General features: G+C 63.3%; 4 protein-coding genes across 5 annotated transcripts in view; 2 read left to right on the forward strand and 2 right to left on the reverse strand.

Moving 5' to 3' along the window:
• The window catches only part of RTKN (rhotekin), a 16,524-nt gene extending 5,553 nt beyond the window's left edge, over positions 1–10,971 (reverse strand). The window contains 5 exon segments of the mRNA XM_064653929.1: positions 297–415; positions 653–706; positions 814–875; positions 1,875–2,068; positions 10,398–10,971. Coding sequence (XP_064509999.1) covers positions 297–415; positions 653–706; positions 814–875; positions 1,875–2,068; positions 10,398–10,502 — 534 coding nt within the window. The 5' untranslated portion in view covers positions 10,503–10,971.
• Positions 2,075–9,588, reverse strand: LOC135413696 (spidroin-1-like). 2 transcript variants are annotated; one of them, XM_064653687.1, is made up of 3 exons: positions 9,134–9,588; positions 6,711–6,932; positions 2,075–2,556 (listed from the first exon to the last, which is right to left on the reverse strand). In XM_064653687.1, the coding sequence occupies exons 1-3, from the start codon at positions 9,571–9,573 to the stop codon at positions 2,253–2,255; spliced, it is 966 nt and encodes a 321-aa protein (XP_064509757.1). In that variant the 5' UTR covers positions 9,574–9,588; the 3' UTR covers positions 2,075–2,252. The 2 variants fall into 2 exon arrangements, 1 of the variants encoding a protein (XP_064509757.1); XR_010430354.1 differs by lacking the exons at positions 2,075–2,556; positions 9,134–9,588 and adding an exon at positions 2,590–2,652 and having other exon boundaries at positions 6,711–6,825.
• On the forward strand, positions 10,501–15,974 carry LOC135413788 (filaggrin-2-like). The gene is made up of 3 exons (XM_064653930.1): positions 10,501–10,608; positions 14,384–14,676; positions 14,806–15,974. The coding sequence occupies exons 1-3, from the start codon at positions 10,501–10,503 to the stop codon at positions 15,620–15,622; spliced, it is 1,218 nt and encodes a 405-aa protein (XP_064510000.1). The 3' UTR covers positions 15,623–15,974.
• Positions 15,975–17,253: 1,279 nt separating this feature from the next.
• INO80B (INO80 complex subunit B) lies at positions 17,254–19,922 on the forward strand. Its single transcript, XM_064653685.1, has 5 exons — positions 17,254–17,354; positions 17,466–17,643; positions 17,951–18,066; positions 18,273–18,484; positions 18,888–19,922. Exons 1-5 carry the CDS (start codon positions 17,315–17,317, stop codon positions 19,350–19,352), a joined length of 1,011 nt encoding a protein of 336 aa, XP_064509755.1. The 5' UTR covers positions 17,254–17,314; the 3' UTR covers positions 19,353–19,922.
• The last annotated feature ends 535 nt before the right edge of the window (positions 19,923–20,457 follow it).

Consider the following 20,457-nt stretch of genomic DNA (forward strand, 5'->3'; position numbering starts at 1 on the left):
TGGGTCAGGTGTCCCACAGGGATGTGTGGGGTGGTTGAGGGGTCCCGAGGGGGGGTCAGGTGTCCCACAGGGATGTGTGGGGTGGTCAGGGGTCCCAAGGGGTTGTCAGGGGTCCCAAGGGGGGGGTCAGGTGTCCCACAGGGATGTGTGGGGTGGTCAGGGGTCCCAAGGGGTGGTCAGGTGTCCCAAGGGGGGGGTCAGGGGTCCCACAGGGATGTGTGGGGTGCTCGGGGGTCCCGAGGGGGGTCAGGGTCCCCCGGGGTGTGCAGGGCTGTCGGGGTCCCGTGCCCCCCTCACAAGAGCACGGCTCCCTCGAAGCAGATGTCGGTGAGGGTCCTGTCCACCAGCACCGTGGGGGTGTCGTGGATCTCGGCCCCCACCTGCAGCAGCAGGAACACGGCACAGCGGTGCAGCTCTGGGGGCACAGGGTCACGGGGGGTCAGTGGGGCCGGGGGGGCACAGGGGGGTCAGTGGGGCCGGGGGGGCACAGGGGGTTGGGGGCAGTCAGGGGGATCTCGGCCCCCCCTGCAGCAGCAGGAACAGGGCACGGAGGTGCAGCTCTGGGGGGGCAGAGGGGCAGTCAGGCTGGGGGCCAGGAGGGTCACGGGGGGGTCAGTGGGAAAGGGGGGACCCCCAACCCCCCGACACTCACCCCCCTTGTTCCTGAAGTACTCGGTGTCCTTCCACATCAGCGGGATGCGCAGGTCTGGGGGCGGGAGGGATGAGACCCTTGGGACCCCCCAGAGCCCCCAGGCCCCCCCCCGGGATGCAGACACCCCCGGGGGGCGGGTGGTGGGATGGGCCCCCCCGTACCTGAGATGCAGACAGTGCCCCGGCAGGGCTCCCGCTCCGCCCCGGGGCCGGCGTCCGAGGGGCTGGGGGAAGGGGTCAGTGCAGCCCCCTGCCCTGGGGGGTCCCTCACGCTCCCCCCAGGTTTGGGGGCTCCCATTCCCCCCCAGGCTTTGGGGTCTCCCATTCCCCCCCCCAGGTTTGGGGGCTCCCATTCCCCCCCAGGTTTGGGGTCTCCCATTCCCCCCCAGGTTTGGGGTCTCCCATTCCCCCCCAGGTTTTGGGGTCTCTCCCCCAGTTGCCCCCTCCTGTGGGGTCCCCATTTCCCCCCGTGTTTGGGGTCCCACATTCCCACCCCAGGTTTTGGGGGTCCCCTCACCACCACGCCCCCCAAAGGTCCCCCATTCCCCCTCCAGTTTTGGGGACCCCCCCAGTCCTCCCCCTTAGCCAGGGCCACCCCATTCCTCCCACGTTTGGGGGTCCAACCCCAACCCCAACCCCAACCCCAATCCTAACCCCAACCCCAACCCAACCCCAGCCCCAACCCCAACCCCAACCCCAACCCAACCCCAACCCCAACCCCAACCCTAACCCCAACCCCAACCCCAACCCCAACCCCAACCCAACCCCAACCCCAACCCCAACCCCAACCCCACCCCAACCCCACCCCGACCCCAGCCCCAACCCCAACCCCAACCCAACCCAACCCCAACCCCAACCCTGACCCCAACCCCAACCCTCACCCCAACCCCAACCCCAACCCAACCCCAACCCCAACCCCAACCCCAACCCTCACCCCAACCCTACCCCAACCCCAACCCTACCCCAACCCTACCCCAACCCCAACCCTCACCCCAACCCCAACCCCAACCCCAACCCCAACCCCAACCCCAACCCCAACCCCAACCCCAACCCTCACCCCAACCCAACCCTACCCCAACCCCAACCCCAACCCTGACCCCAACCCCAACCCCAACCCTCACCCCAATCCTAACCCCAACCCCGACCCCAACCCCAACCCTCACCCCAACCCAACCCCACCCCAGCCCCAACCCCATGCATTCTGCCCCGTTTCGGGGTCTCACCGCCGTGCCCCCCTCAGCCGGGCCTCCTGGCGCCGCTGCAGCTCCCCCCCCGCCGCCACCACCCTGGCATCGCACAGCACCAGGGTCTTGGTGGTCTCCAGGGCCTGCTCGGGGCGGCTGCAGGCGGGGAGCAGCCGCCGGGCCCCCTCCCGCACCCGCAGGGCCCGCTCCAGGGCCCGCTGCAGCTCCGGCTCCTGGAATGGGAACGGGGGGTCAGGGGGATTGGGGGGGTCAGGGGGATCGGGGGGGCTCCAGGGCCCGCTGCAGCTCCGGCTCCTGCAATAGGAACAGGGGGTCAGGGGGGGCTCAGGGGGATTGGGGGGGCTCCAGGGCCCGCTGCAGCTCCGGCTCCTGGAATAGGAACGGGGGAATGGGGGGTCAGGGGGGCTCAGGGCCCCCTCCCACACCCGCAGGGCCCGCTCCAGGGCCCGCTGCAGCTCCGGCTCCTGCAAGGGGAACGGGGGAATGGGGGGTCAGGGGGGGCTCAGGGGGATTGGGGGGGCTCCAGGGCCCGCTGCAGCTCCGGCTCCTGCAATAGGAACGGGGGAATGGGGGGTCAGGGGGCTCAGGGGGGCTCCAGGGCCCGCTGCAGCTCCGGCTCCTGGAATAGGAACGGGGGAATGGGGGATTGGGGGGGTCAGGGGGATTGGGGGGGCTCCAGAGCCCGCTGCAGCTCCGGCTCCTGCAATAGGAACGGGGGAATGGGGGGTCAGGGGGGGTTCAGGGCCCCCTCCCGCACCCGCAGGGCCCGCTCCAGGGCCCGCTGCAGCTCCGGCTCCTGCAAGGGGAACAGGGGGCAGGGGGGGCTCAGGGGGGATTCAGGGGGGGCTCAGGGGGAGCTCAGGGCCCCTCCAGTGCCCGCTGCATCTCCGGCTCCTGCAAGGGGAACAGGGTCAGGGGGATTGGGGGGGCTCAGGGGGATTGGGGGGGCTCAGGGGGGCTCGGGGGGGCTCAGTGCCCACTGCATCTCCGGCTCCTGCAATGGGCACACGGGGGCTCAGGGGGCTCAGGGCCCCCCCCGTCCCCGTTCCTGGGAACAGGGCACAGGGACATGGAGGGCTGGGGGACCCGGCACCACCCGTGCCCTGCACCCCCGAGGGTCTCCCCCTGCCCTCCTGGGGGTCCCTTCCCTGCCCTCCTGGGGGTCCCAGCCCTGCACCCCCAGGGTTCCCCCCCCTGCCCTCCTGGGGGTCCCAGCCTTGCCCTCCTGGGGTCCCAGTCACGCAGCCCAAGGCACCCCATGGATCCATCGTGTCCCCCCCGGGGAATCACGTACCCCACTGAGCACCCACCCCCCCAGAGGTGCCACACCCCCCAAACACATTGGGGGAACGACCCACCCCACAGATACCCCAGAGCAGGGCCACAGACACACCCAGTGCTCCACAGCTGTGCCACGGACCCCAGAGATGCACCACGAACCCCACAGACACACCGTGCACCCCACAGACACACCGGGCACCCCACAGACACACTGGGCACCCCACAGACACACTGGGCACCCCATAGACACACTGCACACCCCACAAACACACCGTGCACCCCACAGACACACTGTGCATCCTATAGACACACTGGGCACCCCACAAACACACTGCACCCCACAGACACACTGTGCACCCCACAGACACACTGGGCACCCCACAGACACACTGTGCACCCCACAGACACACTGTGCACCCCACAAACACACTGTGCACCCCACAGACACACTGGGCACCCCACAAACACACTGCACATCCCACAGACACACTGCACACCCCACAGACACACTGTGCACCCCACAAACACACTGGGCACCCCACAAACACACTGGGCACCCCACAGCACAGCCGTGGGCCCCACTGACCCATCGTGCACCCCACAGGGCAGTGATGCACCCCATGAACACACCACGGACCCCACAGGGGAACCACACACCCCAGAGATCCACCACATGCCCCATGGACACCCCACACACCCCACAGATCCATCCTGTACCCCATGGACACCCCACACACCCCACAGATCCATCACGTGCCCCATGGACACCCCACACACCCCACAGATCCATCCTGTACCCCATGGACACCCCACACACCCCACAGATCCATCCTGTGCCCCATGGACACCCCACACACCCCACAGATCCATCATGTGCCCCATGGACACCCCACACACCCCACAGATCCATCCTGTACCCCATGGACACCCTACACACCCCACAGATCCATCCTGTGCCCCATGGACACCCCACACACCCCACAGATCCATCACGTGCCCCATGGACACCCCACACACCCCACAGATCCATCCTGTACCCCATGGACACCCTACACACCCCACAGATCCATCCTGTACCCCATGGACACACCCCACAGATCCATCCTGTGCCCCACGGACACCCCACACCCCACAGATGTGCCACGTGCCCCATAGACACACCCCACACCCCACAGATCCATCCTGTACCCCACGGACACCCCACACCCCACAGATGTGCCACGTGCCCCACAGGTTTCCCTGCCACCCCCAGATGTGCCAAACACCCCCTAAATACACCACACCCCCCCCGGGGGAATGATGCACCCCATGGATGTACCACGCACCCCACAAACACTCTGGGCACCCCACAGGGGAACCCCGTGCCCCTCAGATCCATTGGGCACCCCACGGGGGAACTGGGCACCCCAAAGACAGGCCATGCACCCCAAAGACAGGCCATGCACCCCAAAGACAGGCCATGCACCCCACAGCAGAGCCTGCACCCCACAGACTCATCCTGCACCCCACAGCAGAACCTGCACCCCACAAACTCATCCTGCACCCCGTGGAGAAACCAGGCACCCCACAGACCCACCCCACATGGACACCCCGTGTGCCCCACGGGGAAACCACCCCCCCAAAGGCAGAGCACGCATCCCACAGATCCCTCACACACCCCACAGCGGAGCCACAGACCCCAGAGACTTCCCGGGCACCCCACAAGCATGTCCTGCACCCCACAGGGAAGCCACACCCCACAGACCCACGGTGCACCTCACACCTGTGCCACACACCCCACAGACACCCCACGTACCCCACAGACACCCCACCTACCCCACAGACACCCCACGTACCCCACAGACTTATCAGGCACCCCATGGAGAAACCGGGGACCCAAGGACAGACCACGCACCCCACAAGTGTGTCACACGTCCCACAAATTTACCACACACCCCACAAGTCATTCATGGAGCCCATGACTGTGCCACACCCCCCACAGATCCATCCTGAACCCCACAGACCCATCCTGCACCCCACAGATTTACTGTGCACCCCACAAGCACATCCTGCACCCCATAGACACATCCTGCACCCCACAGATCCATCCTGCACCCCACAGATTTACTGTGCACCCCACAGATCCATCCTGAACCCCACAACCACATCCTGCACCCCACAGACCCATCCTGCACCCCACAGATTTACTGTGCACCCCACAGACACATCCTTGACCCCATGGATTTACTGTGCACCCCACAGATCCATCCTGCACCCCATAGATTTACTGTGCACCCCACAGATTTACTGTGCACCCCACAGATTTACTGTGCACCCCACAGATCCATCCTGCACCCCATAGACACATCCTGCACCCCACAGATTTACTGTGCACCCCACAACCACATCCTGCACCCCATAGATTTACTGTGTACCCCACAACCACATCCTGCACCCCACAGACCCATCCTGCACCCCACAGATTTACTGTGCACCCCACAGATTTACTGTGCACCCCACAGACCCATCCTGCACCCCACAGATTTACTGTGCACCCCACAAACACATCCTGGACCCCATGGATTTACTGTGCACCCCACAGATCCATCCTGCACCCCACAAACACATACTGTGCCCCACAGCTACATCCTGCACCCCACAGATTTACTGTGCACCCCACAGACACATCCTGTGCCCCACAGATCCATCCTGCACCCCACAGATTTACTGTGCACCCCATAGATTTACTGTGCACCCCAAAGACAAATCCTGCACCCCACAGATTTACTGTGCACCCCACAAACACATCCTGGACCCCATGGATTTACTGTGCACCCCACAGATCCATCCTGCACCCCACAAACACATACTGTGCCCCACAGCTACATCCTGCACCCCACAGATTTACTGTGCACCCCACAGACCCATCCTGCACCCCACAGATTTACTGTGCACCCCACAGATCCATCCTGCACCCCACAGATCCATCCCGCACCCCACAAACACATCCTGTGCCCCACAGATCCATCCTGCACCCCATAGATTTACTGTGCACCCCACAGATTTACTGTGCACCCCACAGACCCATCCTGCACCCCACAGACACATCCTATGCCCCACAAACTCATCCCGCACCCCACAGACCCACCACACCCCCCTTTAAAATTCACCGCATCCCCCCCCCCCAACCCCCCAAAATCACCGTCACCACCCCTCCCACCCCAAGTCCCCGCCGGTACCTCCCGCTCCTCCATCCGATCCCAAATCCCGATCCCGCCCCTGTTCCCCCCTCCCCACCTCCCCAGTGACGTCATCGCCTATAAATAACCCCCCGCGGGAAACAGGGGAGGAGGGGGAGACCCCCCAAACCCCCCCAAACCCCCCTAAACCCCCCCCAAAATCCCCCTTTTTGTGGGTTTGGGGCGGGTGACTCTTATGGGGTGAGGAGCGCACTCCGTTTTCCCGGGACCCCCGCGACCCCCCGGACCCCCGGACCCCGGGTTCCCCGGGGTCCGGGGGTCCGGGGGGTCGCGGGGGATCCCGGATTGGGGGTGAAGGGGACCGAGGGGGGGGTTATCCCCCCAAAATTCCCACCTGGATGCTGGCGGCGATCTGGCGGATGTAGAGCATGTTGAGATCCTCCAGGATCCGCAGCCGGCGGCCCCCCCCCCACCTCCATCGGGACCCCCGGGACCCCCCCGGCTATTCCGGGGGGTCCCCCCAAAGCCCCCCAAGGGGGTCCCGCCGCATCCAGCGCTGAAGGGGGGGGGCGTAGAGGGGGGAAAAACACCCCCCGCCCCAAAAAATAAAAGGTGGCTGCGGGGAGAGAAGGGGTTTGGGTTTTTTTTTTTTTTATGGCGCTTCCCACGGGGATTTTGGGGGGGCGGGGGGTGTTCCCCGGGTTGTTTGCTCCCTCTGGAGCCCCCCTCTCCCCCCCCCCGCTTGGGATCGCCGCCCCCCTCCCAGGGAACAAGGAGGGACTGTGCGGGAAAAGGGCAGCGGGGGCGGGATGGGATTGGGGTGGGATTGGGATGGGGGGGCCGGGTTTGGGGGGCGTGGGGTGCAGGGAGGGGATAAGGGGCACAGGGACTGGGTGCAGGGTTTGGGGTGCAGGATTTGGGGTGCAGGGACAGGGTTTGGGGCGCAGGGATGGGGTGCAGGGTTTAGGGTGCAGGGACAGGATAAGGGGTGCAGGGATGGGGTGTAGGGTTTGGGGTGAAGGGTTTGGGGTGCAGGGACCGGGTACAGGGTTTGGGGTGCAGGGTTTAGGGTGCAGGGAGGGAATAAGGGGTGCAGGGACAGGGTGCAGGATTTAGGGTGCAGGATTTGGGGTGCAGGGACAGGGTTTGGGGCGCAGGGATGGGGTGCAGAGTTTGGGGTGCAGGGACTGGGTGCAGAGTTTGGGGTGAAGGGTTTGGGGTGCAGGGAGGGGATAAGGGGTGCAGGGACTGGGTACAGGATTTGGGGTGCAGGATTTGGGGTGCAGGGAGGGAATAAGGGGTGCAGGGAAGGGGTGCAGGGTTTGGGGTGAAGGGTTTGGGGTGCAGGGAGGGAATAAGGGGTGCAGGGATGGGGTGCAGGGACTGGGTGCAGGGTTTAGGGTGCAGGGATGGGGTGCAGAGTTTGGGGTGCAGGGATAAGGGGTGCAGGGACAGAGTGTAGGATTTAGGGTGCAGGGTTTGGGGTGCAGGGACAGGATAAGGGGTGTAGGGACAGGGTGAGAGGTGCAGGGATGGGGTGTAGGGTTTGGGGTGAAGGGTTTGGGGTGCAGGGACTGGGTACAGGATTTGGGGTGCAGGGTTTGGGGTGCAGGGAGGGGATAAGGGGTGTAGGGATGGGGTGCAGGATTTGGGGTGTGGGGACTGGGTGCAGAGTTTGGAGTGAAGGGTTTGGGGTGCAGGGACAGGGTAAGGGGTGTAGGGACAGAGTTCAGGGTTTAGGGTGCAGGGTTTGGGGTGCAGGGACAGGACAAGGGGGAAGGATGGGGTGCAGGGTGTGGGGACAGGATGGGGCAGGGTTTGGGGTGCAGGGAATGGGGTGCAGGGGAGGGGGGACGGAGACAGGGCGGGGTGAGGGGTTTGGAGCAAAGGGTTTAGGGTGCAAGTTCAGGGACAAGGGGGGGGGAAATGGGGTGCAGGAGACAAGATGGAGGGTGGGGATGGGGAAGGGGGGAGGTTTGGGGGGACGGGGACAGTGAATGGGGGACAGGAGAGGGGGGGCAGGGGCAAGGTGGGGGGCAGGGGACGTTGGCCAGGACGGGGTTTGGGGTGTAGGATTTGGGGTCTGTGGAGGGGATAAGGGGTGCAGGGGACGAGGTGGGGTGTAGGGTTTGGGGCACAGGGGAGGAAGGGACGAGGTGGAGTGTAGGGAGGGGGTGTGAGGAGAGGACGGGGGGCAGGGTTTGGGGTGCAGGGATTGGCGTGCAGGGGACAGGGTTTGGGGCACAGGGGAGGAAGGGACGAGGTGGAGTGTAGGGAGGGGGTGCAGGGTTTGGGGCGCAGGGTTTGGGGTGCAGGGTTTGGGGTGCAGGGGACAGGGTTTGGGGTGCAGGGTTTGGGGTGCAGGGGACAGGGATTGGGGTGCGGGGTTTGGGGTGCAGGGTTTGGGGTGCAGGGTTTGGGGTGCAGGGTTTGGGGTGCAGGGATTGGGGTGCAGGACAGGGTTTGTGGTGCAGGGATTGGGGTGCGGGGGATGCGGGGTGGGACAAGGGGTGCGGGGATAGGACGGGGTGCAAGGTTCGCGGTGCGGGGGCGGGACACGGGGTGCCGGGGTCAGGGTGCGGAGACGGGGGGTGGCGGGGCCGGGAAAAGGGGGGACACGATGGTCGGGGGGTGCGGGAACGGGGCACTGGGAGCGGCGGCCGGGGAGAGGGGTGCGGGGGAGGGGTGGATGGGGTCGCGGCCGCGATCCCGGACGGGGGAGGGGGGCCCGGGGGCCCGGTAGGGACCGGCACCGGGAGCCCGTCCCCCCCTCCCCGCGCCCCCCGCCCGGTGCGGCGCTGCCCCCGTTCCCGGTACCTCCGGCCGCTCCCGCTCCGCCGCGATCGCGCACAGGAAGCGGCGGCCGCCCCCGCCCCACGGCCCGCCCCGTGTCCCCCCTCCCCGTGCCCCCCCCTCCTTCTCCCAGGAGCCGCCTCCGTGTCCCCCCCCCCCCCCCCCGCGGGGCTCCGGGACACCGGGAACGGGCGGGGGGCGCCCCCTGGCGGGGGGAAATGCGGGGGGACCCCCCCGAGGGGAGCTGGGACCCCCTCGACTGAACCGGGATCCCCCCGTGTGCAACTGGTACCGGGGGACCGGGACCCCCCCAAATGCACCGGGACACCTCCGAGAGAACCGAGACCCCCCCGAGGGCACCGGAACCCCCCCAATATGCACCAGGACCCCCCCGTGTGCACCAGGATCCCCCCCGTATAGACCGGGACCCCCGTGCAACCGGATCCCCACGTGCACCGGGACATCTCCCCCAAAACGCACTGAGCCCCCCCCGCCCCGACTGCACCAGGATCCCCCCCGGCGAACAGGAACCCCTCGGTGTGCACCAGGACCCCCCAAATACACCGAGACACCCCCCCAATATACACTGGGACGCCCCCAGAGGGACCGGGCCCCCCTCCCGCGCAGCGGGACCCCCTTCCGAGTGCACCAAGATCCCCCCGAGGGCATCGGGACCCCCACAGATGCATCGGGACCCCACCGCGTGCAGCTGGTTCCGGGGGACAGGGACCACCCCCAATATGCGCCGGGACCCCTTTGTGTGCACCAAGACCCCCCCCCACCAAGTGCGGCGGGTACGGGGTGAACTGGGAACCCCCCTATGCACCAGGACCCCCCCAAACGCACTGGGACCCCCGGGTGCAGATGGTTTGGGGTGAACCAGGACCCCTCGGATGCAGCAGGACCCCCCCACATGCACCGGACCCCCCCTACACACCAGGACCCACCGTTTGCACCGGGACCCCGCAAACGCCCCGCGCCCCCCGCCCCGGCCCCCACTCCTCGTGCCCCGCGTGCTCCCCGCCTCGGCACCACCCCCCAACCTGGGGGTCCCCCCAGCCCCCTGTCCCATCCCCGGACCCCCGGTCCCTCCCAGTCCGCCCAGTCCTCCCAGTCCCCCGCGCCCCTCCCGTCGGGTGCCGGGGGCGCGGGCGATTCCCGCTGGGCCGGGTCCCACCGGAATTCCCGGCTGGGCCGGGGCGGCGGGACGGGCCGGGGGGGCCGGGGGGCAGGGAGGGGCGGCCGCCCCCGCGGGCTCGTGCCCGGGCTGCTCCCGGTGCCCCCGTACCTGCGGGGCGGGGTCGGGGGGGCGGCAGCGGCCCCGGCGCAGCTCCATGTCCAGCGCCGACCCCCGCGCCACGGTGGCGCGGCTGCGCTGGTCCCGCCGGAACATGGGCGGGGGGCCCGGGTGGAGCCGGGGGGTCCGGAGGGGTCCCGGGGGTCCGGAGGGGTCCCGGTGCTCCGCGGGGTCCTGGCGGTCCCGGGGGTCTCGGTTCAGGGTCCGGGGTGTTCCGGGGAGTCCCGAGGTCTCGAGGCTTCCAATGGACCAGAGCAGGGGGGGTCTCGGCTCCCCGGGGGGTCCCGGGGGGTCCCGGGGTCCGGAGCGTTCCGAGTAGTCCGGGAGGTTTCAGGGGTCGCGGTGCCCCGGGGGTCCCAGGGGGTCCCAGTACTGCAGAGCCTTCCGGGGGTCCCCGGGGGTCCAGGGGGCCCCGGGAGATCCCGGTGCTCCGGGGGGACCCAAGGGGGGGCCCTGGGGCCGGAGCCTTCGGGGGCTTCCCCGGAGCACGTGGGACAGGTGGGACAGGCCGGGACGCACCGGGACACGCCCGGGGACACCGGGAGACCCGGGGGCCGTCACTCCCGTCCCGGGATCCCGCGGGGGCGGCGGCGAGCGGTGCCGGCGGCTCCTGGCACGGGAGGGACAATGGCCCGGGGCGGCCACAGCTGCGGGGACGTGGAGGAAGGGGGGGACAGGGAGGGACATCTGTGGGGGGGGGGGCGACATCTGTGTCTGTGTGACACTTCTGTGTGTGTGACATTCTGTGTGTGTGACAGTTCTGTGTGTGTGACAGTTCTGTGTGTGTGACATTCTGTGTGTGTGACAGTTCTGTGTGTGTGACAGTTCTGTGTGTGTGACAGTTCTGTGTGTGTGACATTCTGTGTGTGTGACAGTTCTGTGTGTGTGACATTCTGTGTGTGTGACAGTTCTGTGTGTGTGACAGTTCTGTGTGTGTGACATTCTGTGTGTGTGACATTCTGTGTGTGTGACATTCTGTATGTGTGACAGTTCTGTGTGTGTGACATTCTGTGTGTGTGACAGTTCTGTGTGTGTGACAGTTCTGTGTGTGTGACATTCTGTGTGTGTGACATTGTGTGTGTGTGACAGTTCTGTGTGTGTGACAGTTCTGTGTGTGTGACAGTTCTGTGTGTGTGACATTCTGTGTGTGTGACAGTTCTCTGTGTGTGACATTCTGTGTGTGTGACAGTTCTGTGTGTGTGACATTCTGTGTGTGTGACATTCTGTGTGTGTGACAGTTCTGTGTGTGTGACAGTTCTGTGTGTGTGACATTCTGTGTGTGTGACATTCTGTGTGTGTGACAGTTCTGTGTGTGTGACAGTTCTGTGTGACAGTTCTGTGTGTGTGACATTCTGTGTGTGTGACAGTTCTGTGTGTGTGTGACAGTTCTGTGTGTGTGACATTCTGTGTGTGTGACATTCTGTGTGTGTGACATTCTGTGTGTGTGACAGTTCTGTGTGACAGTTCTGTGTGTGTGACATTCTGTGTGTGTGACATTGTGTGTGTGACATTCTGTGTGTGTGACAGTTCTGTGTGTGTGACATTCTGTGTGTGTGACATTCTGTATGTGTGACAGTTCTGTGTGTGTGACATTCTGTGTGTGTGACAGTTCTGTGTGTGTGACAGTTCTGTGTGTGTGACATTCTGTGTGTGTGACATTCTGTGTGTGTGACAGTTCTGTGTGTGTGACAGTTCTGTGTGTGTGACATTCTGTGTGTGTGAAAGTTCTCTGTGTGTGACATTCTGTGTGTGTGACAGTTCTGTGTGTGTGACATTCTGTGTGTGTGACATTCTGTGTGTGTGACAGTTCTGTGTGTGTGACAGTTCTGTGTGTGTGACATTCTGTGTGTGTGACATTCTGTGTGTGTGACAGTTCTGTGTGTGTGACAGTTCTGTGTGACAGTTCTGTGTGTGTGACATTCTGTGTGTGTGACAGTTCTGTGTGTGTGACATTCTGTGTGTGTGACAGTTCTCTGTGTGTGACAGTTCTGTGTGTGTGACATTCTGTGTGTGTGACATTCTGTGTGTGTGACATTCTGTGTGTGTGACAGTTCTGTGTGACAGTTCTGTGTGTGTGACATTCTGTGTGTGTGACATTGTGTGTGTGACATTCTGTGTGTGTGACAGTTCTGTGTGTGTGACATTCTGTGTGTGTGACAGTTCTGTGTGTGTGACATTCTGTGTGTGTGACAGTTCTCTGTGTGTGACAGTTCTGTGTGTGTGACATTCTGTGTGTGTGACATTCTGTGTGTGTGACATTCTGTGTGTGTGACAGTTCTGTGTGTGTGACATTCTGTGTGTGTGACATTCTGTGTGTGTGACAGTTCTGTGTGTGTGACAGTTCTGTGTGTGTGACAGTTCTGTGTGTGTGACAGTTCTGTGTGTGTGACATTGTGTGTGTGTGACATTCTGTGTGTGTGACAGTTCTGTGTGTGTGACATTCTGTGTGTGTGACATTCTGTGTGTGTGACATTCTGTGTGTGTGACATTGTGTGTGTGTGACATTGTGTGTGTGTGACATTGTGTGTGTGTGACATTCTGTGTGTGTGACAGTTCTGTGTGTGTGACAGTTCTGTGTGTGTGACATTCTGTGTGTGTGACATTCTGTGTGTGTGACAGTTCTGTGTGTGTGACATTCTGTGTGTGTGACATTCTGTGTGTGTGACAGTTCTGTGTGTGTGACAGTTCTGTGTGTGTGACAGTTCTGTGTGTGTGACATTGTGTGTGTGTGACATTCTGTGTGTGTGTGACAGTTCTGTGTGTGTGACATTCTGTGTGTGTGACATTCTGTGTGTGTGACATTCTGTGTGTGTGACACTTCTGTGTGTGTGACATTCTGTGTGTGTGACATTCTGTGTGTGTGACAGTTCTGTGTGTGTGACATTCTGTGTGTGTGACATTCTGTGTGTGTGACATTGTGTGTGTGTGACATTCTGTGTGTGTGACAGTTCTGTATGTGTGACATTCTGTATGTGTGACAGTTCTGTGTGTGTGACAGTTCTGTGTGTGTGACATTCTGTGTGTGTGACATTCTGTATGTGTGACATTCTGTGTGTGTGACATTCTGTGTGTGTGACATTCTGTGTGTGTGACAGTTCTGTGTGTGTGACAGTTCTGTGTGTGTGACATTGTGTGTGTGTGACAGTTCTGTGTGTGTGACAGCTCTGTGTGTGTGACACTTCTGTGTGTGTGACAGTTCTGTGTGTGTGACAGTTCTGTGTGTGTGACAGTTCTCTGTGTGTGTGACAGTTCTGTGTGTGTGACAGTTCTGTGTGTGTGACAGTTCTGTGTGTGTGACATTCTGTGTGTGTGACATTCTGTGTGTGTGACAGTTCTGTGTGTGTGACAGTTCTGTGTGTGTGACATTCTGTGTGTGTGACATTGTGTGTGTGTGACATTCTGTGTGTGTGACAGTTCTGTGTGTGTGACATTCTGTGTGTGTGACATTGTGTGTGTGTGACATTCTGTGTGTGTGACAGTTCTGTATGTGTGACATTCTGTATGTGTGACAGTTCTGTGTGTGTGACAGTTCTGTGTGTGTGACATTCTGTGTGTGTGACATTCTGTGTGTGTGACAGTTCTGTGTGTGTGACATTGTGTGTGTGTGACATTCTGTGTGTGTGACAGTTCTGTATGTGTGACAGTTCTGTGTGTGTGACATTCTGTGTGTGTGACAGTTCTGTGTGTGTGACAGTTCTGTGTGTGTGACATTCTGTGTGTGTGACATTCTGTGTGTGTGACATTCTGTGTGTGTGACAGTTCTCTGTGTGTGACATTCTGTGTGTGTGACATTCTGTGTGTGTGACATTCTGTGTGTGTGACAGTTCTGTATGTGTGACATTCTGTATGTGTGACAGTTCTGTGTGTGTGACATTCTGTGTGTGTGACATTCTGTGTGTGTGACATTCTGTGTGTGTGACATTCTGTGTGTGCGCACGTGTGTTGTGAACACGTGAGAGTGCACGGGGCCTGAACAGACACAAACATGCACACGCACACACACACACACACGGGTGTCACACACACACACAGGTGTCACACACACACACACAGGTGTCACACACACACACACACGGGTGTCACACACACACACAGGTGTCTCACACACACACACAGGTGTCACACACACACACACAGAGGTGTCACACACACACACAGGTGTCTCACACACACACACAGGTGTCACACACACAGGTGTCTCACACACACACACAGGTGTCACACACACACACAGGTGTCTCACACACACACACAGGTGTCACACACACAGGTGTCTCACACACACACACAGAGGTGTCACACACACACACAGGTGTCTCACACACACACACACAGGTGTCACACACACACACACACACACACATGTGTCTCACACACACACACACACACACACACACAGGTGTCACACACACAGGTGTCTCACACACACACACACATGTGTCTCACACACAGGTGTCACGCACACACACACAGGTGTCACACACACACAGGTGTCTCACACACACACACACACACAGGTGTCTCACACACACACACACACACACACACACGGGTGTCACACACACACAGGTGTCACACACACACACACACACAGGTGTCACACACACACAGGTGTCACACACACACACAGGTGTCTCACACACACAGGTGTCACACACACACACACATGTGTCTCACACACACACAGGTGTCACACACACACACAGGTGTCACACACACACACACAGGTGTCACACACACACACACACACACACACACGGGTGTCACACACACACACAGGTGTCACACACACAGGTGTCTCACACACACACACAGAGGTGTCACACACACACAGGTGTCTCACACACACACACACAGGTGTCTCACACACACACACACACCCGTGTGCCCCCACACATGTGAAATGTCCACCTGTGCAGCCACAGCTCACACGGGCCAGTGTCTGTGAGCACACACAGGTGCACAGCACAGGTGTGCACACACGTGTGCCCTGTTCACAGACACTTGCACAGCTCACACCTGTATCTTCACACCTGCACACTCACACACCTGTACACTCACACCTGTGTGTTCACACCTGCACATTCACACACCTGTACATTCACACCTGTACAATCACACCTGTGTGTTCACACCTGTCCACTCACACCTGTACATTGACACCTGTACACTCACACCTGTGTGTTCACATCTGTACACTCACACCTGTACATTGACACCTGTACACTCACACCTGTACGTTCACATACCTGTACACTCACACCTGTGCATTCACACCTGTGTGTTCACACCTGTACATTCACATACCTGTACACTCACACCTGTGTGTTCACACCTGTACACTCACACCTGCACACTCACACACCTGTACACTCACACCTGTACATTCACACACCTGTACACTCACACCTGTACATTCACACCTGTACATTCACACCTGTGCATTCACACACCTGTACATTGACACCTGTACACTCACACCTGTACATTCACACCTGTACACTCGTTACAACCCGCCCCAGAAAAAGGGAGGGGCGTAACCCAGGTTTTTATCAATAATTCCCTTGGGGTGTCTGAAAACACATATTGGCAAGGTTTATTTTAACAATTCTGTATCAACAGGCATGCCAGCATTTCTGTGCTGTCATATAACAACGTGGCACAGAGATAACCTCTGGGGGGGAGAAAATGCACGGGGGAGAGAAAGGCAGGATAAGAGTAAGGGAGAGTAAGGGAAAGAAAAGCTGAGAGCACACAGATGTCCACAGTCACTGCCCACGGGGGCCAGCGATGGAACTTGGTAGTTGCAGCTTCCACGTCTGTCAGTTGGTGGCCTCGATCTGCTGGGGGTGAAGGAGGGAAGCCCCCACACTCCAAGAAGTTCTGAGTTATTATATCCATGGTCAGTGTCACGGGCCATACCTCGAGCCTCCAACCTCTCCTTGGGCCTGGCAGAGGTTTTTTGTGTCTGGCCTGGTTCCCACCCTTTTCCCGACTGGCAGAGGGGGGGATGGGCTCCTATGGGCCATCAGAGGTCCCACCCTTCAGGGCTTGACACCTTCGATTGCCCATCAGAGGTACAGTGCGACAGCCAAAGCCCATCAGAGGTACAGTGCGACAGCCAAAGCCCATCAGAGGTACAGTGCGACAGCCAAAGCCTGCCAGCTCGGCTCTTCACTGGAGGGAGAGGGACGGGCCCAGCTGCCCATCCAAGGAAAAGTCAAAAGCCTGCAAAAGTCTCCTAGAATGCATAAATCATTAACCATTTCAGTCTCTGACAACACTCACACACCTGTACATTCACACCTGTACATTCACACTCCTGTACATTTCCACCTGCACACTCACATTCGTGTGTTCACACCTGCCCTCTCACACCTGCCCCACACTCACACCTGCCCCCTCACACCTGCCCCACACTCACACCCGCCCCACACTCACACCCGCCCCACACTCACACCTGCCCCCTCACACCTGCCCCACACTCACACCCGCCCCACACTCACACCTGCCCCCTCACACCTGCCCCACACTCACACCTGCCCCACACTCACACCCGCCCCACACTCACACCCGCCCCACACTCACACCCGCCCCACACTCACACCTGCCCCACACTCACACCTGCCCCCTCACACCTGCCCCACACTCACACCCGCCCCACACTCACACCCGCCCCACACTCACACCTGCCCCACACTCACACCTGCCCCACACTCACACCCGCCCCACACTCACACCCGCCCCACACTCACACCCCCCCGGCCCTCGCGGCCCTCGCCGCGGTTTCCCCCCGGCCCGAGCACCGCTGCCCACTTCCAAGATGGCGGCGCCGGCGTCTCCCCCGCCGGTGACGGACGGGTGCGGGCGGAAGCGGGTCCGCCGCGAATCGTGTCCCCCGCGGTTGGATGCGCAGGGCCTGGCGCGGCGCGATGGAGGCCGGGCACGGTGAGGGCCGGGGGGCTCGGGGGGCCCGGGGGGACATCGGGCGGCTGCGGGGCCGCTCCCGGTCGGGCGGGGCCCGCGGGGGCCCCGCGCTGACCCCGTGTCCCCCCCCAGGGCAGGAGGCCGAGGCGGGCGGCCACGGCGGCCACAAGAAGAAGCACAAGAAGCACAAGAAGAAGCACAAGAAGCGGCACCACCACGAGGCGGGGCCGTCTCCGGGCCCCGAACCCCCCCGGCAGCCCCGGCTGCGGCTCCGCATCAAGCTGGGGGGGCAGATCCTGGGCACCAAGAGGTGGGGGCGGAGGGGGGGGCTGGGGGGCTCGGGGGGTCCGGGGGTTTCAGGGGCAGATCCTGGGCACCAAGAGGTGGGGGCGGAGGGGGGGCTGGGGGGGTTCGGGGGGTCCGGGGGTTTCAGGGGCAGGTCCTGGGCACCAAGGGCTGGGGGCGGAGGGGGGGGCTGGGGGCGCTCCGAGGGCCCGGGGGTTTCAGGGGGCAGGTCCTGGGCACCAAGGGGTGGGGCGAGGAGCAGGGGGCTGGGCCGGGATCGTTGGCGTGTTCCCCCCTCCCCGGCCCCCCCAAATTCCTCTCTCCCCTTGCAGTGTCCCCACGTTCACGGTGGTCCCCGAGGGGCCGCGCTCCCCCTCCCCGCTGCTGGGGGGCGACGAGGAAGAGCCCAGCGAGGGGGTCCCGATCGAGCAGTACCGGGCCTGGCTGGGTGAGCGCGGGGGGCACAGGGGGGCTGGGGGGGCTCGCGGGGGCTGGGCTGGGGGAGGGCAGGGGCAGCCCCTGGGGGGGCTGAGGTGTGAGAGGGGGATGTCTGGACCCCCCCGGATGGTCTGGATCGTCGTGCCTTGGGGAAGGTGTGACCCTGGCACGGGGTGACCCCCTACCTGTGTGACTGTCCCCCCCTCGCCCCCCCAGATGAGGACAGCAACCTAGCCCCCTCCCCTCTGCCCGAGCTGGACCCCGAGAGCTGCTTCCCCTCCCGCGAGGAGGGGGAGGAGGAGGAGGAGGAAGAGGAGGAGGAGGAGGAGGAGGAGCGGCGCTGGCTCGCAGCCCTCGAGCGGGGGGAGCTGGACGACAACGGGGACATCAAGAGGGAGGTGGACGAGTCCCTGCTGACGGCCCGGCAGGTCAGGGGGGGCTGGGGCAGGGCTGGGGTGCTCTGGGGTGTTTTGGGGGCCTGGAACTACTGGGGGGCTGGGCTGGGGGTGTGGGTATTGTGAAGCTGCTGGGACAGGAGTGAGGGTAACTGGGAGGGGCAGAGAGCCTTTGGGATGGAGCTGAGAGAGGTGGGGGGGCTGTGGAGCCCCTGAGGGGTGCTGGGACAGGGCTGAGGGGGGCCTGGGGAGGGCACGGAGCCACTGAGGAGGGACTGGGGGGGGCGTGGAGGCACGGGGGACAGGGCTGGGGGGCTGCGGGGGGGCTGCAGGGACCCCAGAACTGGTGTGGGGCTGGGCTGGAGCCCTCAGGGAGCTGGGGGGGGTCCCGGCTGGAGCCCTGGAGGGCCCCTCCTGACGCCCCCGTGCCCCCCAGCGCGCCCTCCTGCACAAGCAGCAGAGCCAGCCCCTGCTGCAGCTGCCCATGGGCGCCAAGGCCAAGGAGGTGACGGAGGAGATGCGGGAGAAGCGGGAGGAGCGGGCGCGGCGCCGGCGGCTGCAGGCGGCCCGCAAGGCCGAGGAGAGCAAGAACCAGACCATCGAGCGGCTGACGCGCACGCACAAGGCCAAGGTGAGGGCCCTGCGCGAGCGCCGCGCCCGCCCCGCGCCCTGCCCCGTCGTGCACTACCACAGCTCCGCCCAGGGCGTCACCCTGTCCTTCCCCCCGGGGCTGCCCCTGCCCCTGCCCCCCGCCACGGCCCCCCCGGTGCCCCCCGCCCAGCCCTGCGCCGTGCCCGGCTGCACCAACGCGCGGCGCTACCGCTGCGCCCGCACCGGGCGGCCCCTCTGCAGCCTGGGCTGCTACCAGCGCAACCTGCAGCTGCTGCAGACCCCGGGCTGAGCCCTGGGGGGCCGCGGGGGGGCCCGGGAGCCTCCCGTGGACAATGACAGCAGCAGGGGGCTGTGGATCCTGCCCGTGGGCACCGGGACCGGGACGGCCCGCCCGTGGCAGCCCGGGGTGGCACCGCCACGGCCTGCAGCCGCTGCAGCCCTCGGGTCAACCCTGGGGGGGCCGTGCACCCACCCCACGGACACACATGGCTGGAAGGCGGGGAACCACCCTCAGCACGGACACAGGCAGGTTCCAGGGAGCTCTGGATTCTCCACCTGGGCACAGAAGACCAGAAGAGGAGGCTCCAGGCCCTGTGCCGCAGACCTGGGGGACTATGGGGGGCTCCGACCCCTCCACGTGGACACAGAGGGTCAGAACGGGGGGCTGAGAACCTTCTGCCTTGGACATGGGGGGCTCCGGATGCTCCACGTGGACACAGCAGACTGGAACAGGAGGCTCCAGCCCCCCACATGGACTCGGAGGGCTGGGGACCGAGGGTGGGCCTGGAGGTGGAAGGGGGTCCCCGCACCCGGTGTGTCCCGGTGCTGTGGAGCTGATTAAAGGCTGTTGGTGAAGGAACCGTGTGTGGGTCTGCTGGGATAGGGGCACGGCCCGACCCCCCCGGGGCGTTATGGTACATCCCGCCTCCCCAGCAGCTCTGGGGCACAGCCCGACCCCCCCCCCGCGAGCGCTGTGGAACGGCCCGACCCCCCCCACGGGACAGCAGTGGAACCGCCCGGCACCCCCCGGGAGCGCTGTGGAACGGCCCAACGCCGCCCTCCCCCCGCGTCCCGTTATGGTCCGTCCCGGGTGGGCGGGGCTCTAAGGAGTGCCCGCCCTCCGGCAGCACCCATTGGCTGGGGGCCTGCCCTCTGCAGAGCGGCGGCGCTGATTGGCTGGCTACTCTGCCAATCACACGCCAGGAGCCGTGCCTGCGCGTACATTGGCCGCGTTGTGCAGAGTGCCCGCCTCTGGGCGGGTCGGCAGCGGCTGCGAGGCTGCCATTGGTCGGTGCCGCCGTCAGTCAGGGAGAGAAGGTGGGACACCGCCTCCGATTGGCGGCGGCTGCCGCTACTCTGGGCGGGGGCGGGGCCCGGCCCCTTTGTCTCTGTTG

This window comes from Pseudopipra pipra, chromosome 4 (genome assembly GCF_036250125.1).
Source record: "Pseudopipra pipra isolate bDixPip1 chromosome 4, bDixPip1.hap1, whole genome shotgun sequence".
Lineage (NCBI taxonomy): Eukaryota > Metazoa > Chordata > Aves > Passeriformes > Pipridae > Pseudopipra > Pseudopipra pipra.